This window comes from Globicephala melas, chromosome 12 (genome assembly GCF_963455315.2).
Source record: "Globicephala melas chromosome 12, mGloMel1.2, whole genome shotgun sequence".
Lineage (NCBI taxonomy): Eukaryota > Metazoa > Chordata > Mammalia > Artiodactyla > Delphinidae > Globicephala > Globicephala melas.
This window is the reverse complement of record NC_083325.1, coordinates 10,888,420-10,916,103: the sequence shown is the minus strand read 5'-3', so window position 1 is coordinate 10,916,103 and position 27,684 is coordinate 10,888,420. Positions and strand designations below refer to the sequence as shown.

At 42.8% G+C, this 27,684-nt stretch overlaps 1 protein-coding gene across 1 annotated transcript in view; it reads right to left on the bottom strand.

Annotated features, from left to right (window-relative positions):
- The window catches only part of ACOXL (acyl-CoA oxidase like), a 380,307-nt gene that overhangs the window by 158,477 nt on the left and 194,146 nt on the right, over window positions 1–27,684 (bottom strand). Inside the window, exon 10 of the mRNA XM_070046830.1 lies at window positions 16,581–16,734. Coding sequence (XP_069902931.1) covers window positions 16,692–16,734 — 43 coding nt within the window. The 3' untranslated portion in view covers window positions 16,581–16,691. The remainder of the gene's footprint in view (window positions 1–16,580; window positions 16,735–27,684) is intronic.

Here is a 27,684-nt window from a genome sequence, read left to right as displayed (position 1 = left end):
GTCTTCAAAACCAGTGGAAGGGACAGAATTATCAAGAGCATAACTATACAGGGAAGAGAGGACCCAGGCTCATGTTACGGAAAATGCCAACATTCTGAGGGCAGGCAGAGGAGAACTGGCAGAGGAGACTAAGAAGACATAAAAGCAGAAAGAAAGTTGAGAGTATAGTGTCCTGAAAGCTTGGGAGAAGGGTGCATCCAGGAGGGAGGGGTCAACCACGATGAATGATCCTGGGAGCTCAGGTAGGTGAGGACCCAGAAGGATCCTTTGGGCTGAGCCTCAGGGAATCAACGCTGACTGGCCCAAAACAGTTTAAGTAGCATGGAGATGGGGAAGCCAGATTTGCTTGGGACATCTGTCACTGGCAATATGGCAGATGAGATAGTCTTTAACAAAAACTAAGTCTCCAGTAGAATCCATTGAAAATATGCTTGATAGAATATTTTTGAAAAATCATTTTGATGTATATCAAAGTGGTAAAGAGAAATACTCAGAGGCCAAACTCAGAGCATGAGTCCAAACTGGGGAGCAGGTGTTGAGGCCAGGTAAGAAGTTATATAAAGACATGTGTATAAATGTAGTCCTCTGGAAAACAATGTCTACCAAGGGTTAAGTGAGAAAACACCATCCCTCACTTAAGAAGATATTGAGGAAATTTGCTAGTCTCAGCTCTGGCTGTGAGTGGAGGGGAAGAAACATCTCTGCTGAATTTTTACCATGGTCTGCATTCCTATGGCTCTGGGGCCAGAATCCATACGACACCCTGAAAGCTCCAAGCAAGGAGCTAGTTCAAAGTGAGCTGAAGTCTCCAGGCATCCGGCAGAGGTAAATGCAGATCCTTTCTGGCCTGAAAGAACTACCAAGACAAAGTTCCAAAATTCATGGGCTCAAGAAAAAAAAATCACAAAAAGCAAGGGAAAGTAAAGGACAATCAGAAGAGATAGATAACAATCAACAGAATCAAAACTGTAGAGGTAACAGATATTAATATTAGACTACTACACCAAGAAGGAGATAAAATAAGAACATGAAGAGAGAGTCTTCAGAATAACAATGGCTTAAAATTTTTCAAAATTGTCAAGTGGCACAAGTCCATGTATTTAGCAATCCCAAATGACCCCAAATAGGAAAAATAAAAAACAAACCATACCTAGATACATTATAGTGAAACCATAGGTCACCAAAAATAAAATAAAGTATCTTAAAAGGAGCAGAGAGAAAAATGACAATTACCGATTCCTCAGCACCAAGGGAATCAAGAATGATAGTAAAAACTTTAAGTGCTGAGAGAAAATAACTGTCAACCATGAATTCTATCCTTAACAGTACTTAGCCTTTCAAGACTGAGGATGAAATAAAGACACATTCAGACAAAGAAAAATTAGGTTTACTGCCACAGAACCACACTCTTCTGAAGAAAGTACTCCATGAACAAGGAAAATGAAGAGATGCAAGAAGGAATTGTGAGCAAAGAAATTGGTAAATGTGGTAGTTCTAGAGAAACCCTGATTCTATATAATAATAAATATGATGGCTAATGCGTGGGATTAAAAACCGTAGGACTAAAGTAATGGACAATAATACTGTAGAAGGTGGAGCTAGTGATTAGGGAAAGCAATCAAAGCTCTCATATTGTTGGGAGAATGGAAAAATAATAATTAATTTTAGACTTTGTATGTTAAATGTACATACTCCAACTGCTAGAGTGACCACAAAATGAACATAATAGAATGAAAAGCGGAAGAGAGAAGAATGGAAAGAGGAAAAAAACCATAAATCTGAAAGAAAGTGCGAAGCCTAAACAAGCAGAGATAAAACACAACCAAAGAAAGCAAGGCATAAGATGGAAGAAATGAATACAAATATATCAGCAATGACAATAAATATTTAGACTACACAGATAAAAATGAGGTTGTCGGACTTTCCTGGTGGCACACTGGTTAAGAATCCGCTTGCCAGTGCAGAAAACACGGGTTCGAGCCCTGGTCCAGGAAGATCCCACATGCCACGGAGCAACTAAGTCCGTGCGCCCCAACTACTGAGCCTGCGCTCTAGAGCCTGCGTGCCACAACTACTGAGCCTGCAGGTCACAACTACTGAAGCCCACGTGCCTAGAGCCCATGCTCTGCAACAAGAGACGCCACCACAATGAGAAGCCTGCACACCACAACGAAGAGTAGCCCTGCTCACCGCAACCAGAGAAAGCCCATGTGCAGCAACAAAGACCCAACTCAGCCAAAAATAAAATAAATAAATAAATTTATTTTTTTAAAAAATGAGGCTGTCAGAACAAATTAAATAAAAACCAGGTAAGTGTTATTGATAAGAAACATAAATGCAACATGCTAACACACACTAATGTAAAAGGATCTAACAAATACCAACTGAATGGAAGCTTTTGTTCTTATACTAATATTGGACAAAATACATTTTAAGACATTACTAGAGCTAAAGAGAGTCACTACAGGAGGACCCAAGATTCAGTACACTAGGAACATAGAACAGTTCTAAATTTGTAAACATCTACTAACACGACTTGAAAAGAGTGAGATCAAAATTGATAGAAACACAAGGAGACACCGACAAATCTACCATCAACAGTGGGAGATTTTAGTCCACTCGATAACTGATAAATCAGACAGACTAAAACTTCAATAAGAACAGGGAATATTGGAATAATGCCACTAATAAGCTTGATCTATTGGTCACATTTAAAACCCTGCAGCTCATTACAGAATGCATCTTGAAGTTCACATGGAAACTGTCCATGCTCTAGGTCACAAAGTACGTGATAATAAATTTCAAAAAAATCTGTATCACACTGGCCATCTTCTCTGACTACAATGGAATTAAGTAAAAATACCAACATAATAATTATTTTTATTATGACAACAAAAATAAGAACAGTCACTAAAAAGAAGGCAGTATGTACAGTGGTTATACTTTGTAGCCAAACTGCCTGGGTTTGAATCTTGGTTCTGTTAACTCAGGATCTGTGTGATCTTGGGCAAATTGCTTAAACTCTCTGTGCCTCATTTTTCACATACGTAATATTGGGGTCATAACAGCCCTACTTTGTAAGGTTGTTGTGAAGATTATATAAGTTAAGCAATGTAAAATGTGAAGACTGGTGCCTGACACGTAGTAAGAATGCAACAAAGTTTGGCTATTATTATTTTTAAATACTAGACATTAGGAAATTTAAAAAAACATACTCAGCTAATTCATGGGTCAAATAAGTCATGATGGATGTTAACATATGCTTAGAATTGATAAACAGAAACTTTTACATATCAAATCATGGTTGATCAGCCAAAGCAGTATTTACCAAAAAGTTATAAATTTAAATGTTATTAAAGTTATAATACATAATTAAAGTTATAATATTTAATATAATTATAATATATAACTAAAGTTATATATTTAAATGTTTATAATAGAATTGGAGAGATGGCAAAAATTAATGAGATAACATGCAAGTTAGGGTAATAGAACAAGAGCAAAAAAGCAAATAAACACAAAGAGAATAGGAGGAAATAAATAACGAAGACAAAAAGCAATGAAATGGAAATCCCAGATATAATCTGGAGAGGAACAACAGAACCAAAAGTTTATTATTTGAAAAAAAAAGAAAACAGATCAAGAGATAAAGGGGTGGGGAAAACAAACAATATTAGGAGTGGCAAAGGGGGCATAACTACAGATACTGTAGAGATAAAAAGATAAGAGGGTATTATGAACTTTATGCCAATAAACTTTAAAAAGAAGAAGAAATGGACAAATTAGTAGGCAAATATAAATTACCAAAACAGACTCAAGAAGAAATAGAAGACAACCACTAAAGAAAGAGAACCAATCATTTTAAATGTCTATGAAAGGAACTATGAGACCTACATGGCTTTACTGATATTTGTATGAAATATGCAAGGAACATATCATTCCATTTTATACAAACTCTTTGAGAGAACAGAAAAAGAAGAAACACTCCCTCCCCAAGTCATTTAATGGGGGTGTTATAACTTTGATATCCAAATTAGACAAGGGCAGAACTAGGAAGGAATAACACAGGACAGCCTCTCTCATGATCACAGATGGAAAAATCCTAAATGAGTATCAGCAGACAGAATCAACAGTGAATTAAACACACACACACACACACACACACACACACACACACACACACACACCCCATGACTAAGTTGTATTTATTCCTAAACCCAAGATTTATTAAACATTAGAAAATATGTTATTGTAAATTCACCACATAAACAGATTAAAGGAGGAGAAGGTGTGATTATCTCAGTGAAATAAAGGAATGTAAATAATTCCATACAATTTAGATCCATTCATAATTTTAAAACCAAACGAAAAACACGAGTACACACACAAACACACAAAAGCCTCTTCATAAACTAAGGGTAACACATACCTGCCTTACCATGATAAAGAGTATCAGCAGAATAGCCACACCAGTAACAGCCTTAATGGTGAAAAAGTATGCACGTGCCCGTTAAAGTCAAGAATAAAATACAGGTGCCCGTTATCAACCACTTTAACCATTGCATTGCATGGGAAGCTCTGGCCACTTCAATGATATGACAAAGAAATGAATGTCAATAACTGTAAAGGAAGAAACAAGCTATCACTTTTCACAGGGAATATGATTATGCTCATAGGAAACGCAAAAGAACCACAAACAGATTATCAGAATTGTTATGACAGCTTAACAAGGTCGTTAGATATAAGATCCCTCCACAAAACTTCAACTCCATTTCTATACACCAGCCTGAAAGGATTAGTTAGGAAATATTTCAAAAGCTATCGTATGTACTGTAACAGACATCTGCTCAGCTACTATCTGAGAACTGTCTTACCACCCATACACGTGGGGCATCAGCAGGCATGTTCATGATCTGTGACCCCATTCCCTAACCAAACATGTCTGAGTTGGGAAGGACACCAACTCCAGCTGAGCCAGGGATTCAGCACTGAATCTATGAGACACCATCTCAGAGAGTAGCTAGCATGGAGATATTATAAACTCCACAGCCAAAGGGCAGCCACATATGCAGAGGAGCATGGAGAATGGACAGACACCAGAAAAGCAAAGCCTGAGACTATACCCCCAAGGGAAGGAGAAACCAAGAGCAGAACTGCCTCTACTCTAGACTCCTTCCAAGCTCCTGGTCCCCATGAGACCTGGATTCCAGAACACATCTCTCTCTCTCTTAAGATATATTCTCCTTTCTTACTTGAGCAAGTTTGTAATGGGTCTCTCTTACTTGCATCCAAAAGAATGTTAACTGAGATGATCACAAATTCAGAGGTCAACTTGTGAAGCTTCATTTTTTCCCCATTCATATTTCCTTGATGTGATAGAGCGAATCCTTCTGAGGAGTTACAAACCCTCTCAAGGGAGGGCAAAATGAGGATACAGTAGATTCAAAATTGGCCAGGATGGATGCCAGCTCTATCCACATCATATGTCTGGATGTTATCCATCGCATATAAAATTTATAATTGCCTTCTTTACGCCCTTAAGAGGTTTGGGCTGAGATCTTCAAAGGAATGCTGCCAATAAAATGGATCGTCCTTGGGTCATTTTAGTAATCTGTCTTTTCTTTATCAGTGATGAGGGTCAGTTTTACTACCTGCTACCTCCAACTCTAATTTGCTTGACAAGATCAGACCTGTGAACATAAGACACTCACAAATATGACATGTGGATGTTCTCACTAGGAGATGATTTTTTTCCAGTGACCAGAGGCTAACAATAAAACACAGAGGCTTGTTTACAAATTGTGGATAAGGTTAAATGAGGGCTAAGTGTAGAACATTGATTATCATGGGACCCAGAAACAAAGTTATCCTCTCCCTCCCCCAGAAAAAAAGCAAGGTCCAGAATTAGGGATAAAAGGCTAGGATTTAGAAAATCTGAATTAGAACCCCTGTCCCCAACTTTCACTAGATCTGGAGAAATAGCATGTACCTCTGGTCTTAATTCCTCCACCCATGTGGACAGTTATTCCCACTCATAGGACTGCTGGAGGATTAAAGGCGGCCACAATTACACAGGTCCTGGCACTTTACCTAGCAGGGACTCAGGAATGTCAGGGAGTCAGGAGTGGAAACCTTTTGAACAATTAGAGCCAAGTCCTCTAATCTTGGAGCAAGATTCTTTCAAAATTGAGAAATAACGAACCATCATAAAGTGTTTTTTATTGTGCTGTCTTTCTAAATCCCTACAATCAGAAAGGGACAGCAGAGATGAGCAGAGCCTAGGACTTAATCTGGAGCCCCAGAATTGGGATCCTTCTTGAAGGCTCTCAGTCTGTCCAGAGAAAGGGGTCTTTGGTCTATGAAATGGAAAGGGAGGGAGTTGGTCAGAGACTCGTTGGTGCCCTAGAAAAATTAGGCTGGAGCTGAGCAAAGGGTCTGGCTGATTAAGCTGTTACAGTAACCACTAAGACGGCCCTTCTATTGAGGTCAACACTTGGGCCCCAGCCAGTCCCTTCTTAGGAGGTTTGCCAGATCAGGCCCTGGATCCTTTCCGAGTATGAGCTGAACCCTTTCTACCCTGCTACCCAGTTACTCGGTGTTATGCCTTAATTCCCCCCTACCCTGCCCACATATGCATTCCTAGCCAGCTGGACCCATGACCCTCAGACTTAGAATCCTCCACCAGCACCACTAGCTACACATGGTCCAGGCACAAGCCAGGATTTTTCTTGGCTCTGTTTCTCCTTATGAAATTGGATGGGGAGCAAAATGGTACCTGCCATGTTAGGCTGACCTACTGATCTGTTTTGAGAGATACATGTCTAGGGGATTGCTGTGAAGAGTTGAGCCTTTAAACACACACTATCTATTGTATTCCAGGGAATAGCAAGTCTGCAGCATCCAGGATGGAGGGAGGCCCTCGCATGACAGTCCTTCTTGTACCTGCCTGCCTGCCTGTCTCCCTGCACTTAGCCCACCTTGTCTGGAGCCCACTTTGCCTTCTAGAAGAGCTTCAAGTCCTCCTTGGGGTTGGGAACTGACCCCCTGAGCTCTTGGATTTTTGAGTTTCGTTTTTCTAGTTCTTCTGGCTCTTGTTTGGTCACCAGCACTCTTAGCTGCCTGCATTTGGAGACCATATATCCTTCCTAGTCTGCAGCACCGCAGGAAACCAGGAACCACATGTAAGAGTCGACTGGCAGAAGCAGGCTCCTAGCGGAGGCTGGACAGGCTCCTTCAGGAGTAGAGTGAGGGCTTGAGCTTCAGCACGTGGACTTCGTGTCATCTCTTTGGGATTCTCAGAGTTCTGTTTTGCTTATTTCAGGCCTTGGCTGTGTTCCAAGAAATGGCTGCTGCCAGATAAACGAGGTGGTGGTGCATCTCCCTGAGGATCCAGTCTTGGGACTAAGTCTACTGAATAACCACGGGGTCAGCATCACACCACTTTTTCTTCTTTAATTTATAAACACTTGTAATTGTTTCAGTGTTCTCTTGTGCAATCTTTAAAATATAATGATTCTGTCATTGTCCAGCTGGATTATATCTCCAAACAGCAAACAGCAGCTCCGTGTCTGACATGAAAGGAACAGTCGATGTGTGTTTGCTGATAACCTTATCATCATGCTGGGTCAGAGATATCTTCTAAGACTTTATTTGCTCCAATTTTGTCCACGTATTTCTTTACGCTGCTTCAGCCAGTTCTGCTCTCCCATGTGGCATTCGGGGATACACTGAGGAGAAACGGAGCAGCCGGGGGACGGAGATGAGAAGGCACCCACGGAGGGGCCCTAATGGAGGGGGGGCCTAAAGTCCTGTAGTGGAGACTGATTCTGAGGACCCAGTGAGCCCAGGGGTGGCGTCTTTCAGTGTTGGACGGCACAGCCCCAGGCCATCCAGGTACAGGTAACACTCAAGGCCCAAGGGATACTGTAGAAGGTCACTGTGAAGAATTTGGCTGTGCAGGGCCAAGGTCAGCAGCTGTGGCTGCAGCTCTACGGGGGTTGCGGGTGCGGCCCACAGTGGGGACCATGCAGCCTGTGCTGGCCCCGGGCCTGTCTTTGCAGATGCTGATGCTTTGGAGTCTGATTTGCTGAGAATCTGACTTGCCTCCAGGGTCCAAGGCTGCACCCTGAAGAGCCCCAAGCAGGCAGCTCCCAGGCAGGTAGAATGTGTCAGGGTCGGGGACGGGGAGAGGAGAAGGGGAGAGAGTTGGGACCCTTCACTGGAATCACATCCAGGAAGAAGGAAGAGGAGAGTCAAGTATTTACTGAGCGCCTACCATGCGCTAGGCTTTAAGAGAGAAGGAAACTGAGACTCCCAGGGGTAAGGCCCAAGGTCACAGCGTCCTGACCTTGAGATTCCACCCCTTCCATGACGAGGTGCCCCCGCACCACTCAGAATGCCCTCTCCATGACACGGTCCGGCATGAATCAGAAATGGAATCCAGGGTTCTCTTTCCCACTCCTCACTCAGCTGGTTGTAGGAAATTCAATCTGGGTTTGCTTGGATGTGGAGAAAAGAGGCCATGTGCAAGTTCAGTTAAATATCAACAGCCTGAAAATTTGGTTGACCCCATCAATCCTTTTTTTTTAAAAAAAAAAAAATTTATTTATTTTTGGCTGTGTTGGGTCTTCATTGCTGCCCACGGTTTTCTCTAGTTGTGGTGAGCAGGGGCTACTCTTCGTTGCGGTGTGCAGGGTTCTCATTGCGTGGATTCTCTTGTTGCGGAGCACGGGATCTAGGTGCCCGGGCTTCAGTAGTTGTGGTGCACGGGCTCAGTAGTTGTGGCGCACGGGCTTAGTTGCTCGCGGCATGTGGGATCTTCCCAAACCAGGGCTCGAACCCGTGTCCCCTGAATTGGCAGGCAGATTCTTAACCACTGTGCCACTAGGGAAGTCCAGACCCCATCAATCCTTAAAGGAAGAAGGTGGGAAGCAAAAGAAGCAGTGGAACTGAGTCACGTGACTCCTCCGAGCCGGCAGAGTCTGTTCTCCACGTTCCCACCAGGCAGGTGAAGGGTTTTCAACACGTCCAAACCAGGCCGGTGGATTCTCCGCTTACACGCGTAGGTTAGAAGCCACAACGCAGACCAGACCAAGTGTAAGCACGGGAAAGGTACACGGCTGCACCAGGAACACGCGCTGCCCCCGCCAGCTCCCGTTCCAGCCCCTCCCTGACTCACTAAGGAGGTTTGGGATCATTGAGCCACATCTCGCCGCACTTCCCTCATGGGCTCTAGATGTGCGGGCTTCAGTAGTTGTGGCACGTGGGCTCAGCAGTTGTAGCTCACGGGCTCTAGAGCGCAGGCTCAGTGGCAGGGAATCACCTCAGAGGGTCTGGGAGGAAAAGAAGGGTCTGGACCTGCCAGCCAACCTCCATCCTGATCATCTCTGCCTTTTAATTGGGGTATTTGCATTTAAAGTGTTTGTTAATATGGTTAGGTTTACATCTGCCATCTGGAGGTTTGTTTTCTATTTGAACAATCTCTGTATTCTCCCACATTTCCTCTTTTTCTGCCTTCTTTTGGATAAACTTAGTACCGTTATAATTCCATTTTAACTCTTTGGTGGGCTACTTGGCTACAAGTTTTGGTTTTATTATTTTAGTAGAAGCTTTAGGATTTATAGTATAAATCTGCAACTTATCACAGTCTACTTCCAGGTAGGTGATACTGCAGCACTTCATTTACAGTACAAGAACCTTACAATAGCACACTTCTTTTTCTCCCCTTCTGGCCTTGCTGTTCTTACTATCATACATTTTTACTTTTACATAAGTTATACACCTCACACTATGTTGTTATGATTTTTGTTTAAAGAGATTTAAATACTAAAAAAATTTTATATATTGACACATTTAGTTACTATTGATATTTTTGGCGCTTTTCATTCCTTTGTGCAAACCCATACTTCTATCCAATATTATTTTCCTTCTGCATGAAGAATTTCCTTTAATATTTCTTATAGTAAAAGGCTGTTGGTGATAAATCCCCTCAACTTTTGCAGGTCTGAAAATGTCTTTATTATGCCTTCTTTTTTTTGGAAACATAATTTTGCTGAGTATAGAGCTTTAGATTATTTTTCTTTTTAGTACTTTAAAAATGTTGCTCCAACGTTTTCTTGCTTGCATTTATTCCAATGAGAAATCTGTCATCCTTACCTTTGGTCTTTTACACCTAACATTTCTTTTTTTCTCATTTGTGAGTCTTAAGGTATTCCAGACTGGCTGGTGGGAAAACGTACTATTCCCAGCCCCGTGTGAGCACTGGATACTGTTCCCTCTAATCTTTTTTGTTTTTAATAAATTTTATTTATTTATTTTTGGCTGCATTGGGTCTTCGTTGCTGTTTGGGCTTTCTCTAGTTGCAGTAAGCAGGGGGCTACTCTTTCTTGCAGTGTGCAAGCTTCTCATTGCTGTGGCTTCTCTTGTGGAGCACGGGCTCTAGAGCACCCAGGCTTCAGTAGATGCGGCTCGTGGGCTCAGTAGTTTTGGTGCGCAGTAGTTGTGGTGCACAGGCTTAGTTGCTCCGCAGCATGTGGGATCTTCCCGGACCAGGGCTTGAACCCATGTCCCCTGCATTGGCAGGTGGATTCTTAACCACTGTGCCACCAGGGAAGTCCCTGTTCCCTCTAGTCCTTTTGGGTGATTCTTTCCGCAGCCTCGAGTGGTTTCCTCACACTTATGCAATAGCCAGTGTCAACGGAATGATCGCAGGGGACTGGCTGTAGGTCTCTGAGTTCTCTGTCTGGTTCTTTATCCTGTGAATTCTAGATGTGTGGGTCTCCCTGGACTCTCAGCTCCATGAGCTCTGCCTTGGTTTCCCCTCGTGAGGCGTGGCATGGGAACACCTGCACGGCAGTAAACAGGGGCAACTGTAGGGCTCATCTGGTTGATTTCCTCTCTCTCAGAGATCACTGCCCCTCACTGCCTGACGTCCAGCATCTTGCCAACTGTTTAGTTCATACATATTGTCCATTTTTTAAGTTGTTTCAGTCAGGAGGGCATATCTGCTTGTCTGTTACTCCAACTTTGTCAGAAACAAAAGTCCACTAATGCTCATTTGACTGAAACCTTGGGGCCTCCCAGCTGCATGCAGTGTACAGTGTGCACCCTCACATGTCCTGGCCCTCAAGACAGGGAATATGTCCCTAGTACACTGCTCCACACATAGAAAGAACTTAGAAACACTTAACAATGACTCTTAACCAACAGTCATTAAGGCAACGGAGTGACTGCATGAACATGAATTATGAAAGTTCCAACCAGTGTTCATCTGAGAATCTGATTTTGGAAAAAATTTTCTTGTTTTGCATGAAATCTCATTGATCCCAGGCTTTATGCACAAAACGTGACCGACTTCGCTGAAAAGGTAGAGAGAGTTAGAAAAAATTTAAGCTGGGAAACAAAGGAGTTAAAAGACGGAAATATAGTTCAATTCCAAAGTTCCCTTCTGTTTGTACTCTGTGTATACATCCACTTCACTGCTAAGGGCTACTTCTGCAACATTCAGGGGAGGCAGCGATTGCCAAGGCTCTTGTAGAAACAGCCAACCTAAGACTTTCTCATGACTTCCTGACACAGAGTGATGATGTTATTCAAATCGACCACCAAGTGCTATGGAAACACTGATTTATGAAGAGAAAAACTCTCAGAATCCAAAAGTTTCCATGGAACAGATTAAGAGCAGCAATGCTGGGATCGTGAACTCTTGCCCGGTCCAAACGCTGGAGGCTGCTGTTCAATGAGTTTTCCCCTCAGATCCAAGATGAGGCAGCAGCCAGCAAGAACTGATCATTTTCTATTAGTATCTATGCTTAGGAGATATTTAAAGGCCTTTATCTCTTTCCCACTTACAGATACATAATCTTAAATCCTAAAGGGCCAAATTAGTAGCGTTCCGGTGAAAACGGAATTATCAGATTTGGGTCTTAGCAGAAGCCACCCCACAGACTGAGCTAGAAAATATTTTCCCCTGAAAGCCCAGCTTCTTTTTGTCACTGTGGACTCACTCTGCTGAGATGCAGCTCTCAACTCTATATAGCAAGGTCCTTTTTTGATCTGTGAGTCCAGGCTGCGTTGTGAAAATTACAGTCTATGACCCACTAGCAGGGGATGAAATCAGCTTAATGCATCATGACTAGCTTTTCTTAAAATGACATAAAATTAAAAGAAAATACTAGAGCACTAGATCACAATAGTGAGATGAGTACTGTTTCATAAAACTTGTCTTTCCAGTTTTGTGTATATGGGTGTGTAAATACGGGTGGTACTGAAAGTGTGCCCTTTTCTATGGGTCACGGTCAAAAGAGTTTGAAAGCCAGTAGTCCTGCAACTGTTAAGATTCTGTGTTCAACTCCTGGCAGAAGTGGGAACTAGTATAACCTTTGGTGACAATACAAATATCATTTAAATAATTGATCTCAAGGGAACAATCATAGGTATGTGGGAAAAAAGTTTGCTACTAAAATGTTGTCTATAGTGTCATTTGTAATAAAGAAAAATTTGACATACACTAAAGAATTAGCTGAATAAAGTATGGTGCATCTCCATGATAAATGGTACCAGCCGTCAAAACTTCACTGCAAAGAAATGATCGGAAGGGGTATCCATATCAACTCATAGATGAAAAGGAGAGGTTATAAAATTTTAAACACATACGTACACAGTGCATAGAACGAATACAGTGCAAATGATAGCAATCATCCCTGGGAAAGTATAATTGTGGGATTTATTTACTTTCTTCTTTGTGTCTTTGTAGTTTCAAAAATTTCTACGATGGATATGCACCACTTCTGTAATTGGTGAAAATAATACAAGAAATGTGATTTCAAATATGCTTTCCTCGGCAAAGAAGCTGCCTTCCACAGACATTGCTCACTTCAGGCAATAGTAACAAACATGAAAGTTAGCAGTCCAGGGAAACGGGATTTAAACAGGGTGTATGTTTAAAGTAGAGGCAACAATTAGGTGCCAGATTAGTCATATCTTGATAAATGGTACAATGATTTTCCATCCCAGGGCTTCCCTGGTGGCGCAGTGGTTGAGAGTCCGCCTGCCGATGCAGGGGACACGGGTTCGTGCCCCGGTCCGGGAAGATCCCACATGCCGCGGAGCGGCTGGGCCCGTGAGCCATGGCCGCTGAGCCTGCGCGTCCGGAGCCTGTGCTCCGCAACAGGAGAGGCCACAACAGTGAGAGGTCCGCGTACCGCAAAAACGAAAACAATGATTTTCCATCCCAGCCCTCTTCTCAAGTCCCTGTTTCCTAAACTACTCAACAAATGAGCCATCAGAATGGGTCTGTACAGGCTTTAGAGCCTGCTACTGAATATGAGTAGCCTCAAGGCAATGCCCGTGTTCTTTGTCTCCAAATACTTAACAATAGAGTCAGATGTTTAAATAAAATATTCAAGGTAAAAAGTAATAATAAAGCAAGGAAAGACCAAAGGGGCCAAGTTTTGTGGATTAATCTTAACTTCTAAGGGTAAGAAAGAAAAATGGAGGCACAGGGCAGTCATTTATTTAGTCAGTCCATCTGTCCATCAGTCCATCTGTCTGATGGACATCAGTCTGTCTATCAGTCTATCATTCAGTCTGTTTAGTCAGTCAACAGCTGCTTACTGATACTCCCCACTATAGTCAGAAGTAGGGTTGTGGTGATCAAAGACTTGGTCCCTGCCCTTTTGCAATAGGGAAGAACAAATCTGACTCCATATTGGATCTGTTCTTTCACTTTAACCTTTGCATTCTATTGCTTTTGCTACAAGTTAAGAATGTTGCTTACAGCCTGAAAATACACAGGATAGCCCATTCGCAAGGCTCTGACCTTTAAAGGTATAACACTTTCCCATTCAAATAAGAGATAAGAAGTTGCAGAACAGAGAATAACATTTGTCTTGTGGAAGGTTTACAGGAACTTCGTGACCTGACCTACAAGGACAGCTGCAAGAACAAAGGATTCTGACACCAAGAAGTTTGCAACAACTAACCACACTCCCTCCCATTTTAGTATAAAAGAAGCCTGAATTCTAACTCAAGTAAGATGGTTCTTTGGGACACGAGTCCACCATCTTCTCGGTCTGCTGGCTTTCTGAATAAAGTTGCCATTCCTCCCTTGCACCTTCACCTGAACCCAGCCCATGCCTGTCCCAGTGTCCCTAGATGCGCCACACACTCCCACACCTTCACCTGTGTGCAGGTATCCCTTTATCCAGCAGGTCCTCAGACCCCCATCTCAAAGCCTCTCGTTCATCCTCTAAATTGCTAAAATGACACTGCTCAGCGACTGCCCCCCGCCCCCCTCCAGATGTCACTGAGTCCTCCCAGCCCCAGCTGCTGCATAGGACCTGCCATACCAGTCTGGGTTCTGTATCCGTCTTTACGATGGCAAGCAAAACAGACCATGTGGTATTTTTTTTTTCTCCAAATCCCCAGGGTAAGCACACCATAAAGATGTCAGCTGCTGCTTCCTGGGTTCACATGTGAAGCATTTTATGCTCATCATCTTGCATACCTTAATCCTCACAACCACTACAAAGGAGAGTTTATCCTCATTTTATATATGGGGAAAATGAGGCACAGTGAAGGGAAAAACTTTCCTGTGGTCACACCCAGGGTTGCTGGCTTCAAACCCAGTAAATGTCTGTGGAAATACATTTTTTTGAAGCAAGACCTACTTAGACCTACGGGCCGTGAAAGAGGTGGTTTTCAGTACCATCTCGGGAGCTCCCAGACATTCATACTTCACTCCTGGAGACCTCCTGCCTGCACAAGATGCGGTGTTTGTAAATATAACTTAGAACAATTAGAAGATGCTCATGCTTTCCTTTCAACAAATATTTATGTCTCTACAAATAGCCCTGGGCTAGGTGTTGGGTGCATATGGGGGTGGAGAGGAGAAGGGAAGGAACAGAAATGGAAATCAGGGCCCTCTGCATCCACTGCTGAGGAGCTACTGGGAAGCAAAGCCTCATGAGGCAGCAGTGCCCGGTGGGATTACAGGCCTGGCATCCAGCCTGGAAGAGCAGCCCTCCACGGTCAGGTTCTTTTCCATAGTATGGTGGGTGAAGGGGTCATTTCTGTATTGCCGGTCGGTGTGTGGCAACGAAGGAGGGCACGAGCGGGCAGGGTCACTGGATGGATGGAAACCAGCCCCTTGGCAGGGGCCTCACACGTGTCAGGTCACTTAAGGTCATTATAAGCCATCGCCCCCAGCTGCCTCAGAGGACCTGTACTCCTGGTCCAGCTGCGCCCCAGCGCCAGCTGTCACTTTATTCCCTATTCTCCTTCTTTTCCAGGCGGATCCGACATCATTCCCACTGGAAAAGCAAGCATGTCCCCCACCGTCACAGACACAGTACACACGTCTGACCAACCAAGGTCCCCTTCACCACGCGCACATCCTTACTCAGCCACCGTGAGAGAAGTGAGCACGGTGACTCTCAGATGAAAGGACACAGGAGGCTCCCAGTCCCATCCTCACCGTTCATGTGGGAGAAACCTTGGGCTCTGCCGGTGGTGAAGGCCCAGCCCCTCCTCGCCCCTCCATGGACCCCGACTCTGATGCTCTGAGGCCGGGCTCTCCAGAAACGCATCCTCCCCTTTTATTCTCTACAACCACCCTGGACTTGCTCTTGACCCCTTCTCACTGAGGCTAAAATTCTTCAGTCTCCCCTTCAGGCTCAGAGCTGCTGTTGTTAGGCAAATACTCAGTCAAGTTCAAGATGGAATTCAGGCCCAAGGCCCAAGAGGGGCTCCCTCCTCCCTGCTCTTCCTGCAGGGCCTGCTTCTGGCCCACAGGACGATGAGGCGGTATGGTCCCTGGGGGTCACCCACACAGCACTGTCATCTGGGGCTGAACCTCAGATGCCATCAGAGCTGATGTCTGCAGCCGTGCAATGCCACGCAGTCACAGGTCCACAACCACACATCCCCCACATTCTGTCCTCAGAGACCCCACTTGGGTCCCCTTTCTCACCAGTGCTGGGCTCCCACAGGGATGCAGAGACTCTGGCACCCTGCATCACGCAGGCGCCTCCACTCTCAGGATTGTAGAGGAATAGAGCACAGATCCCAGCTGTCCTCAGACTCCCCTCGACACTGCAAAGATTCATATTGGGGTTTCTCATACCTCACACCCCTCACTGCTCAAAATGGTCTGAGGGTTGGGCTGGGGACACTCTGTACACTCTCTAAATGGTTGGCATATCCCCATTTGCCTCCTTCCCAGGGTAGAAACCCCTGGGGTCACTCCTGCCTTCTCCCCAAGGGATTTAAACACTGGAGCAGAGCTTTGATCATCTGACCCCCACTGGCCCTTTCCTATACTCTCAACAACCACCACCACCAAGTTTCATGACCTTTACCGCGGGCCTCCAAGGGCCAAGCATTTTACAAGCACGGTCTGCATCAGTCCTCACAGCATCCAAGAAGGTGGACATGCACAGGTGACAAAATTAAGTAATGCACCCAGGGTCACAAGGGCAGGAGGGAATTCCACCTGGTTCCAAATCCCACTGGCCACACGGTCAGCCCCCACACGTGTAACCATGCAGACCCTGCAGGACTGGGGGCCCGCAGGGGCTCACCAGGCCTCCGGTGCACTCTCGGCCGTCCTGCAGGTAGCCGATGTTCTCCCAGGTACTGTAGGCCTTCAGCCCTGCCACCAGCACCTGCGGCGGGCGACTGCCAACAAGCTCCTAACCTCGGAAGACGTCCTCGTCCAGAAGGATACCGGCATACCTGCAAGACAATCAGAGACCCGTGATGGATGCAGTAGTGCCCCCAGCACATGTGCTCATACGGGATATTGCTCTCATAATGTCTTTGTCTGGGTTTTGGTTTCGGGGTGCTCCTAAAATTCATTTTCCCTTTTCTTTTCTGAAAGAGTTTGTGTAACATCAGTATGTTTTCTTTTCTTACATATTTGGTTGTTTCACCAGTAATGCCAGACAAAGCTATTCAGGTTTTCTGTTTCTTTCTGTGCCACTTTTGGTACTATGTATCTTTCAAGAAATTTGTCAATTTCATATGTTGTCAAATATATTGGCATTACATTGACATTACATCAACAACAATAATAACAATGATATTTAATTTTATTTATCCTTTCAGTGTCTGTAGGACCTATAGTGATGCCTTCTCTTTTGTCCTAGATACTGATAATTTGTGTCTTTTTCTGGATCATTCTAGCTAAAAATCTTTCAATTTTATTTATTGAAAGAAAAAAACAGTTTTGGGCTTAATTATTTTTTTTCCATTCTTTGACCATTTCTTATTTCATTGATTTCTGCTCTCATTTTTATTATTCACTCTACTTTCTTTGTGCTTAACGTGTTCCTCTTTTTCTAGCTTCTTAAACTAGAAATTTACACCACCGGCTTTAGCCTTTTCTTCTTTTCTAATGTAAGCATTTAAAGGTATACGTTTTTCTCTGAGCACTGCATTAGTTGCTTACCACAAATTTTGATATGTTGTGTTTCATTTTCATTTTATTCTAAATATTTTCTAATTTCCCTGTGATTTCTTCTTTGACCTATGAATTATGTGTGTTCTTTAGTTTCCTAATATGTAAAGATTATTCCAGATATTTTTCTGTTATTAATTCTTAATTTAATTTCATTCTAATCAGAGAACATATTTTGTATGATTTCAATCATTATAAATCCACACGGTCTGTCTTGATAAATGTTCTATGTGCACTTCAAAAGAATGTGTATTTTGGGGAGCTTCAAGATGGCAGAGGAGTAAGACGTGGAGATCACCTTCCTCCCCACAACTACATCATAAATACATCTACACATGGAACAACTCGTACAGAACACCTACAGAACGCTGGCAGAAGACCTCAGACCTCCCAAAAGGCAAGAAACTCCCCACGTACCTGGGTAGGGCAAAAGAAAAAACAGAGACAAAGAATAGGGTCGGGACCTGCACCAGTGGGAGGGAGCTGTGAAGGAGGAAAGGTTTCCACACACTAGGAAGCCCCTTCGCGGGCGGAGACAGCGGGAGGTGGAGGGGGAAAGCTTCGGGGCCGCGGAGGACAGCGCAGCCACAGGGGTGCAGAGGGCAAAGCGGAGAGACTCCCGCACAGAGGATCGGTGCCGACCGGCACTCACCAGCCCGAGAAGCTTGTCTGCTCACCCGCCGGGGCGGTGGCTGGGAGCTGAGGCTCGGGCTTTGGTCGGAGCGCAGGGAGAGGACTGGGGTTGGTGGCGTGAACACAGCCTGCAGGGGGTTAGTGCGCCACGGCTAGCCGGGAGGGAGTCGGGGAAAAGTCTGGAGCTGCCGAAGAGGCAAGAGACTTTTTCTTCCCTCTTTGTTTGCTGGTGCGCGAGGAGAGGGGATTAAGAGAGCTGCTTAAAGGAGCTGCAGAGACGGGCGTGAGCCGCGGCTAACAGCGCGGACCCCAGAGCCGGGCATGAGACGCTAAGGCTGCTGCTGCCGCCACCAAGAAGCCTGTGTGCGAGCACAGGTCACTATCCACACCCCCCTTCCGGGGAGCCTGTGCAGCCCGCCACTGCCAGGGTCCCGGGATCCAGGGACAACTTCCCCAGGAGAACGCATGGCGCGCCTCAAGCTGGTGCAACGTCCCTCTGGCCTCTGCCGCCGCAGGCCCGCCCCGCACTCCGTGCCCCTCCCTCCCCCCGGCCTGATTGAGCCAGAGCCCCCGAATCAGCGGCTCCTTTAACCCCGTCCTGTCTGAGCGAAGAACAGACGCCCTCCAGCGACCTACACGGAGAGGCGGGTCCAAATCCAAAGCTGAGCCCCTGGGAGCTGTGAGAACAAAGAAGAGAAAGGGAAATCTCCCCCAGCAGCCTCAGAAGCAGCGGATTAAATCTCCACAATCAACTTGATGTACCTGCATCTGTGGAATACCTGAATAGACAACAAATCATCCCAAATTGAGGAGGTGGACTTTGAGAGCAAGATTTATGATTTTTCCCCTTTTCCTCTTTTTGTGAGTGTGTATGTGTATGCTTCTGTGTGAGATTTTCTCTGTATAGTTTTGCTTTTACCATTTGTCCAACGGTTCTATCAGTCCGTTTTTCTTACTTCTTCTTTTTTATACTATAGTTTTTAGCACTTCTTACCATTGGAGGATTTGTTTTTTGGTTTGGTTGCTCTCTTTTTTCCTCCTTTCTTTCTTTTTCTTTACTTTTTAAATTTTTTAAATAATTATTTTAACAACTTTTATTTTTTCTTCCTTTCTTTGTCTGTCTCTGTCTCTCTCTCTCTCTGTCTCTCTCTCTCGTTCTTTATTTATTTATTTCTGCCTTTTATTCTGAGCCGTGTGGATGACAGGCTCTTGGTGCTTCAGCCAGGCATCAGGGCTGTGCCTCTGAGGTGGGAGAGCCAAGTTCAGAACATTGATCCACAAGAGACCTCCCAGCTCCATGTAATATCAAACGGCGAAAATCTCCCACAGATCTCCATCTCAATGCCAAGACCCAGCTCCACTCAACGACCAGAAAGCTACAGTGCTGGACACCCTATGCCAAACAACTAGCAAGACAGGAACACAACCCCACCCATTAGCAGACAGGCTGCGTAAAATCATACTAAGGCCACAGACACCCCAAAACACACCACCAGACGTGTACCTGCCCACCAGAAAGACAGGATCCAGCCTCATCCACCAGAACACAGGCACTAGGCCCCTCCACCAGGAAGCCTACACAACCCACTGAAACAACCTTAGCCACTGGGGGCAGACACCAAAAACAATAGGAACGATGAACGTGCAGCCTGCGAAAAGGAGACCCCAAACACAGTAAGATAAGCAAAATGAGAAGACAGAGAAACACACAGCAGATGAAGGAGCAAGGTAAAAACCCACCAGACCTAACAAATGAAGAAGAAATAGGCAGTCTACCTGAAAAAGAATTCAGAATAATGACAGTAAAAATGATCCAAAATCTTGGAAATAGAATGGAGAAAATAAAACAAACGTTTAACAAGGACCTAGAAGAACTAAATAGCAAACTAACAGTGATGAACAACACAATAAATGAATTTAAACATTCTCTAGAAGGGATCAATAGCAGAATAACTGAGGCCGAAGAACGGATAAGTGACCTGGAAGATAGAATAGTGGAAATAACAACTGCAAAGCAGAATAAAGAAAAAAGAATGAAAAGAACTGAGGACAGTCTCAGAGACCTCTGGGACAACATTAAACGCACCAACATTCGAATTATAAGGGTCCCAGAAGAAGAAGAGAAAAAGAAAGGGACTGAGAAAACATTTGAAGAGATTATAGTTGAAAACTTCCCTAATATGGGAAAGGATATAGTTAATCAAGACCAGGAAGCACAGAAAGTCCCATACAGGATAAATCCAAGGAGAAACACGCCAAGACACATATTAATCAAACTATCAAAAATTAAATACAAAGAAAAAACATTAAAAGCAGCAAGGGAAAAACAACAAATAACACACAAGGGAATCCCCATAAGGTTAACAGCTGATCTTTCAGTAGAAGCTCTGCAAGCCAGGACGGAGTGGCAGAACATATTTAAAGAGATGAAGGGGCAAAACCTACAACCAAGATTACTCTACTCAAAAAGAATCTCATTCAGATTTGACAGAGAAATTAAAACCTTACAGACAAGCAAAAGCCAAGAGAATTCAGCACCACCAAACCAGCTTTACAACAAATGCTAAAGGAACTTCTCTAGACATGGAGCACAAGAGAAGGAAAAGACCTGCAATAACAAACCCAAAACAATTAAGAAAATGGTAATAGGAACATACATATCCATAATTACCTTAAGTGTAAATGGATTAAATTCTCCAACCAAAAGACATAGACTGGCTGAATGGATACAATAACAAGACCCATATATACGCTGTCTACAAGAGACCCACTTCAGACCTAGGGACACATACAGACTGAAAGTAAGGGGATGGAAAAAGATATTCCAAGCAAATGGAAATCAGAAGAAAGCTGGAGTAGCAATTCTCATATCAGACAAAATAGATTTTAAAATAAAGACTATTACAAGAGACAAAGAAGGACACTACATAATGAACAAGGGATCAATCCAAGAAGAAGACATAACAATTGTAAATATTTATGCACCCAACATAGGAGCACCTCAATACATAAGGCAAATAGTAACAGCCATAAAAAGGGAAATCGACAGTAACACAATCATAGTAGGGAACTTTAACACCACACTTTCACCAATGGACAGATCATCCAAAATGAAAATAAATAAGAAAATGAAAAATATGAAAGTGAAATTAAGAAAACACTCCCATTTCCATTGCAGCAAAAAGAATAAAATATCTAGGAATAAACCCACCTAAAGAGACAAAAGTCCTCTATGCAGAAAATTATAAGACACTGATGAAAGAAATTAAAGATGATACAAACAGATGGAGAGATATATCGTGTTCTTGGATTGGAAGAATCAACATTGTGAAAATGACTATACTACCCAAAGTGATCTACAGATTCAATGCAATCCCTATCAAACTACCAATGGCATTTTTCAGAGAACTAGAACAAAAAAATTCCCAATCTGTATGGAAACACAAAAGACCCCGAATAGCCAAAGCAATCTTGAGAAAGAAAAATGGAGCTGGAGGAATCAGGCTCTCTGACTTCAGACTATACTACAAAGCTACAGTAATCAAGACAATATGGTACTAGCATGAAAACAGAAATATAGATTAATGGAACAGGATAGGAAGCCCAGACATAAACTCATGCACATATCGTCACCTTATCTTTGATAAAGGAGGCAAGAATATACAATGGAGAAAATACAGCCTCTTCAATAAGTGGTGCTGGGAAAAGCTGGACAGCTACATGTAAAAGAATGAAATTAGAACACTCCCTAACACCATACACAAAAAGAAACTCAAAATGGATTAAAGACCTCAATGTAAGGCCAGACACTATCAAACTCTTAGAAGAAAACATAGGCAGAACACTCTATGACATAAATCACAGCAAGATCCTTTTTGACCCACCTCCTAGAGAAATGGAAATAAAAACAAAAATAAACAAATGGGACCTAATGAAACTTAAAAGCTTTTGCACAGCAAGGGAAACCATAAACAAGACGAAAAGACAACGCTCAGAATGGGATAAAATATCTGCAAATGACGCAACTGACACAGGATTAATCTCCAAAATTTACAAGCAGCTCATGCAGCTCAATATCAAAAAAAAACAAACAACCCAATCCAAAAATGGGCAGAAGACCTAAATAGACATTTCTCCATAGAAGATATACAGATTGCCAACAAACACATGAAAGAATACTCAGCATCATTAATCTTTAGAGAAATACAAATCAAAACTACAATGAGATATTCTGACACCAATCAGAATGGGCATCATCAAAAAATCTAGAAACAATCAATGCTGGAGAGGGTGTCGAGAAAAGGGAACCCTCTTGCACTGTTGGTGGGAATGTAAATTGATACAGCCACTATGGAGAATAGTATGGAGGTTTCTTAAAAACTAAAAATAGAACTACCATACGACCCAGCAATCCCACTACTGGGCATATACCCTGAGAAAACCATAATTCAAAAAGTCATGTACCACAATGTTCATTGCAGCTCTATTTACAATAGCCAGGACATGGAAGCAACCTAAGTTTCCATCGACAGATGAATGGATAAAGAAGATGTGGCACATATATGCAATAGAATATTACTCAGCCATAAAAAGAAACAAAATTGAGCTACTTGTAATGAGGTGGATGGACCTAGAGTCTGTCATACAGAGTGAAGTAAGTCAGAAAGGGAAAAACAAATACCATATGCTAACACATATATATGGAATCTAAAAAAAAAAGTTTCTGAAGTACCTAGGGGCAGGACAAGAATAAAGACGCAGACGTAGAGAATGAACTTGAGGACACGGGGAGGGGGAAGGGTAAGCTGAGACAAAGTGAGAGAGTGGCATTGACATATGTACACTACCAAATGGAAAATAGTGGGAAGCAGCCGCATAGCACAGGGAGATCAGCTCGGTGCTTTGTGACCTCCTAGAGAGGCAGGATAGGGAGGGAGGGAGGGAGACACAAGAGGGAAGGGATATGGGGGTATATGTATACATATAGCTGATTCACTTTGTTATACAGCAGAAACTAACATGACATTGTAAAGCAATTACACTCCAATAAAGATGTTAAAAAAAAAAAGAATGTGTATTCTGCTCTTGCTGGGTAGAGTTTTCAATAAATGTCATTACGTCAAGTTTGTTAGTAATGTTGTTCATATGATTTATATCATTACTGGTCTTCTGTCTGTTTATTATATCAATTTCTCAGAGAAAAGGACTGATGTCTGTAACTATAATTTAGGATTTGTTAATTTTTCCTTTCAGTACTTTCCATTTTTGCTTCATGTATTTTGATGCTATTTCGTGGAATCCATACACATTTAGATTGTTACGTCTTCTTGATGAGTAGACTGCTTTATCATTATGAAGTGATCCTCTATATCTCTGGTAATATTCCTTCTGAAGTCTATCTAATATTAGTATAGCCACTCCAACTCTTTTATGGTTAATGTTTGCAGGTATAAATTTTTTATTCTCATACTTTTAACCTCTTTGTCTTTAATTTTAAGTGGGTTTCTTGTAGACAGCATCTAGTTCAGTCTTAATTTGTCATATCTAACAATTTGAAAATAGGAGTGTTTAAATCATTTACACTCAGTGTAATTATTAATGCGTTGAGTTTTGAACTATTATCTTGCAATTTTTCCCCTATTTATCCCATATGTTCTTTTCCCTGTGCTCCTTGATTAATTGAATAATCTTTAGTATTGCATTGCTGGATTTTAAACTGTGTTACTAATTTTTTTCCAGCAATTTTTCTGTGGCCTAAAACATGCATCTTTAACTGACCACATTTTCCCCTCACATACTGTTATACCACGTCAAGGATAATATAAGAACCTTACAACAATATATAATTCGTTTTCATTCTGCCATCCATGATGTCACTGTTGAGACAAAAATATATTCTACATGTTATAAATTTTATTGCTATTTTTGCTTTAAACTAACAATTTATCTTTTTTTCCTTATCAACATTACTGAGGATTGATTTATTCCCAACAGCTACAGAATATTTCTAACGATTTTCAGAAAATTCCTCATCCCTTTTTGCAAACCATCCCTTCCTCCACCCCCATCTTCAGACAACCACTGATCAATCTTCGTCAGTATGGATTAGTTTGCATTTTATGCAAATGGGATTATACAGTGTATGTTATGTCTTGCTTCTTTCAATGAGCATATTGTCTTGAGATTCATCCATCCATACTGAGCAATGTATTGGTAACTGTTTCTTTTTATTGCTGACTAGAATGCCATTCTATGCAATGCATAGATTACATTTCATTTGTGCATTCACTTGTTGTTGAACATTTTTGTTGTTTCCAGTTTGGAGCTATTACAAATAAAGCTGCTATGAAAATTCATGTAAAAATCTTAGAGGAGACATATGTCTTCATTCCTCTTGAGTAAATATGTAGGAGTGAAGTGACTGGGTCATATGGAAGAGGTATTTTTAACTTTTTAAGAAACTGGCAAACAATTTTCCAAAGTGGTTGTACAATTTTACACTCCCACCAGCAGTGTATGGGAGTCCTAGTTGTTCCAGGTGCCCGCCAACAAGCCATCTTTGCAGTCCTTTTAATTTTAGTCATTCTAGTGGATATGTCATGGTAATCCTCATGGTTTGAATTTGCATTTCCTGGATAACTAATGATCAAAGAACATCTTTTCATGTGTCTACTGTCTGACCATACAATCTTCTTTTGTTAAGTACCTATTCAAATCTTTTGCCCATGTTCTAGCGGCTTACCCATCTTATTTTTAGTTGAATTTTATTTTTAGTGTTCTTTACATATTCTGGATAATACCCCATTGTCAGATATACATATTAAAATATTTCCTCCCGTTCTGTGGCTTGTCTTTCCTTTTCTGAATGGCAAAGATCAATTTTGGCTCAAGGTATTTACCATCTTCCATCTACAGAATAATCTTATAATGTCTAAACATCCTTGTTTCCTCAATAAATCCTGCACATGCAAAAGATGTTGCATTGGGCCTCACGTTACAGCAAACAAAAAAGACCATGCAACCTCAGAACTGAAGCCGTTGAGCTGGGCAAATTGACAAAACGTGGAAACCACCATGTGTTTAATCGCACTCGGATGAAAAGAAACCTAATCGTATGAAGCAACTACTATAAGCAAAGAGCTTCTGCATTTATCATCTGACTTGATCCTCACAACGACTGTATGAAATAGGAAGTCATATCCCCACTTTGCAGATGGGGAAACTGAGGTTCAACTGAGGTTGCATACCTAAGTCAAGGTGTCACTTATGTTAGGAAAGAGCTAGGATTCAAACCTAGGGTTCTCCAGCCCTAAATACCACTCTCTTTTCATGATAAGTAATGTGCATATCAGTGCCCTGAGGAAGTTAATAACATTCTAAATCTATGCTAGAATATAGTCACCCATGCCCTGGGCTGCGGCTGCAATACAAGGATGCTCAGAGAATTCCAGGCCTGGTCATTTAAAAAAATGTATATATGATTCCCCTCCGACCTCCCTAACCATAGACACACACACACACACACACACACACACACACACACACACTCCCCTCGATGTTCCCCAGGGTGAAAATGGGTGGTAAAGAAGAAATAAATCAGCTAAGAAAAAAAAGAATCATGAGACTGTCTTAGCAGAGATCTGGTAAGATTTCTTTGCAATGCTGGCCTGTGATTTTACTTAACACTGGCAGGACATGGGCCCTGCTGAGGAAGAGCCTCCATCTGCCAGACAGAGCGGTTCCCCCGGTGGCGCTTATCCACTATCAAGCTCTCACGTCTGCGTGCCAAGGAGTCTGAGAAACCCTTCTGTGTTCAGGGTGTGTAAGAGTCCAAGAGGCACATGTCTTAAGAAAGTCTGATGCAAGAAACTCAGAGGGGCCCAGAGATAAATTGGAAAATAGGGATACTGTGGCAAAAACATTCTTCATTTCCAAACCTGTTTATTTAAGTGAATGCTTCTAGAAACGTGAAATATTTCCTTATAGGTTATGTCCATTTGAAGAATCAGAACCCACCATCGAGGCAAGACTCATTAGAAATGCAGATGGAGTATCTCTAAAACAGTTAAGTCAGCAAGAGGGCAGGATTCAATTTACAAAAATCTGTATTACATAAAAAGAGCAAACAAGACATTTTGGCAATAAGTTCAGGACTATATTAAAAACACAGTTTGGTAGTATCATAAACAGTACTATAAATACTATCAAATACTATATGTAGTATTTGATATATAGTTATAGACAGTCTTCATTTGGTGAAGGAACTCTAAGGGGCTTAACTATCCTGAACCCCATTTTTTTTCTGAACCCCATTTTTTGATAAGGACAGGACTTTGGTGAATTTCTGAAACTATGAAGTATCATTCCACCCATGCATTTATTCAACAAATATCAGTGAGATCTTACTTTGTGACAGGCACCACTTTACGTAGGTGCTCTGGAGACATCACAATTGTAAAGCAATTATACTCCAATAAAGATGTTATTAAAAAAAAAAAAGAGAGAGAAATTTGTTGAGTTGTCATGAGGCATTAAATGAGTTACTCCACATAAAAACCTTAGGACAGTGCCTGGTATGTGGTATGCAATTGAATATGTATTAGCTATTGTCTTAATTTTATCCTTGCAGGTGTTGGGCAAAAACAGTAGGACTGGATCCAATATAAAGACAGCAGCACGATGGTGCTGTGGCCCCTCCTGGCCTGGAACCCAGCTTGGACTACTGAACTGCCCATTTGGGCTGGAATAAATAACAGGAGAGGCAAACCCAAAATACTCCTTTTGGCTGGCATACCACAGATATTGATTTATTTTTAAGTTTTTGGTCACTTTCTAAGCTAGGAAGTTCATTTTTGTAGCAAATCCCACTAGATGATTCCAAGCGGAGATTTCAGTGACCAACCGCCCTGGCCAGCCAGCCCTGGGCTCCACCAAGAGTGATGTAATCACACAAGGTGATTTCATTCAGTTGAGCTGAAGTATCTCATGCAGAGAGCCAGGCACTCTTAGCACGTGGAGATGCCAAATTAAGAATCCACAATTTCTATGCTGGAAGAATTCATAACCACAAACCAAGAGTAATGGTGAAATGAACACAGGAGCCCGGGGGCTTCCCTGGTGGCGCAGTGGTTGAGAGTCCGCCTGCCGATGCAGGGGACGCGGGTTCGTGCCACGGTCCAGGAGGATCCCACATGCGGTGGGGCGGCTGGGCCCATGAGCCATGGCCGCTGAGCCTGCGCGTCCGGAGCCTGTGCTCCGCAACGGGAGAGGCCACAATGGTGAGAGGCCCGCATACCGCAAAAAAAAAAAAAAAAAGGGAGCCTGGGATGCTGCTCCAAGAAGCTTACAGAGGGCTCCTGATGCCAGGAGGAGCTCAGGGAAGAAGGTGACTTGGAGAAGATGACAAGCTGAACTGTGTCTCAAAGGATGACAATGAGCTACCAGGTGACGGGAGGCAAGGATGTGAGGCGTAAGTGACAGGGCGCGGTGTGGAGGCTGCCTATAAGAAGGGCCAAAGCAGGGGTGAGGCTGAGCACAGGGTGGAGGACAGAAGACACGACGAGTGGCTGGGGGCAGCAGGGGCCAGGCAGGGG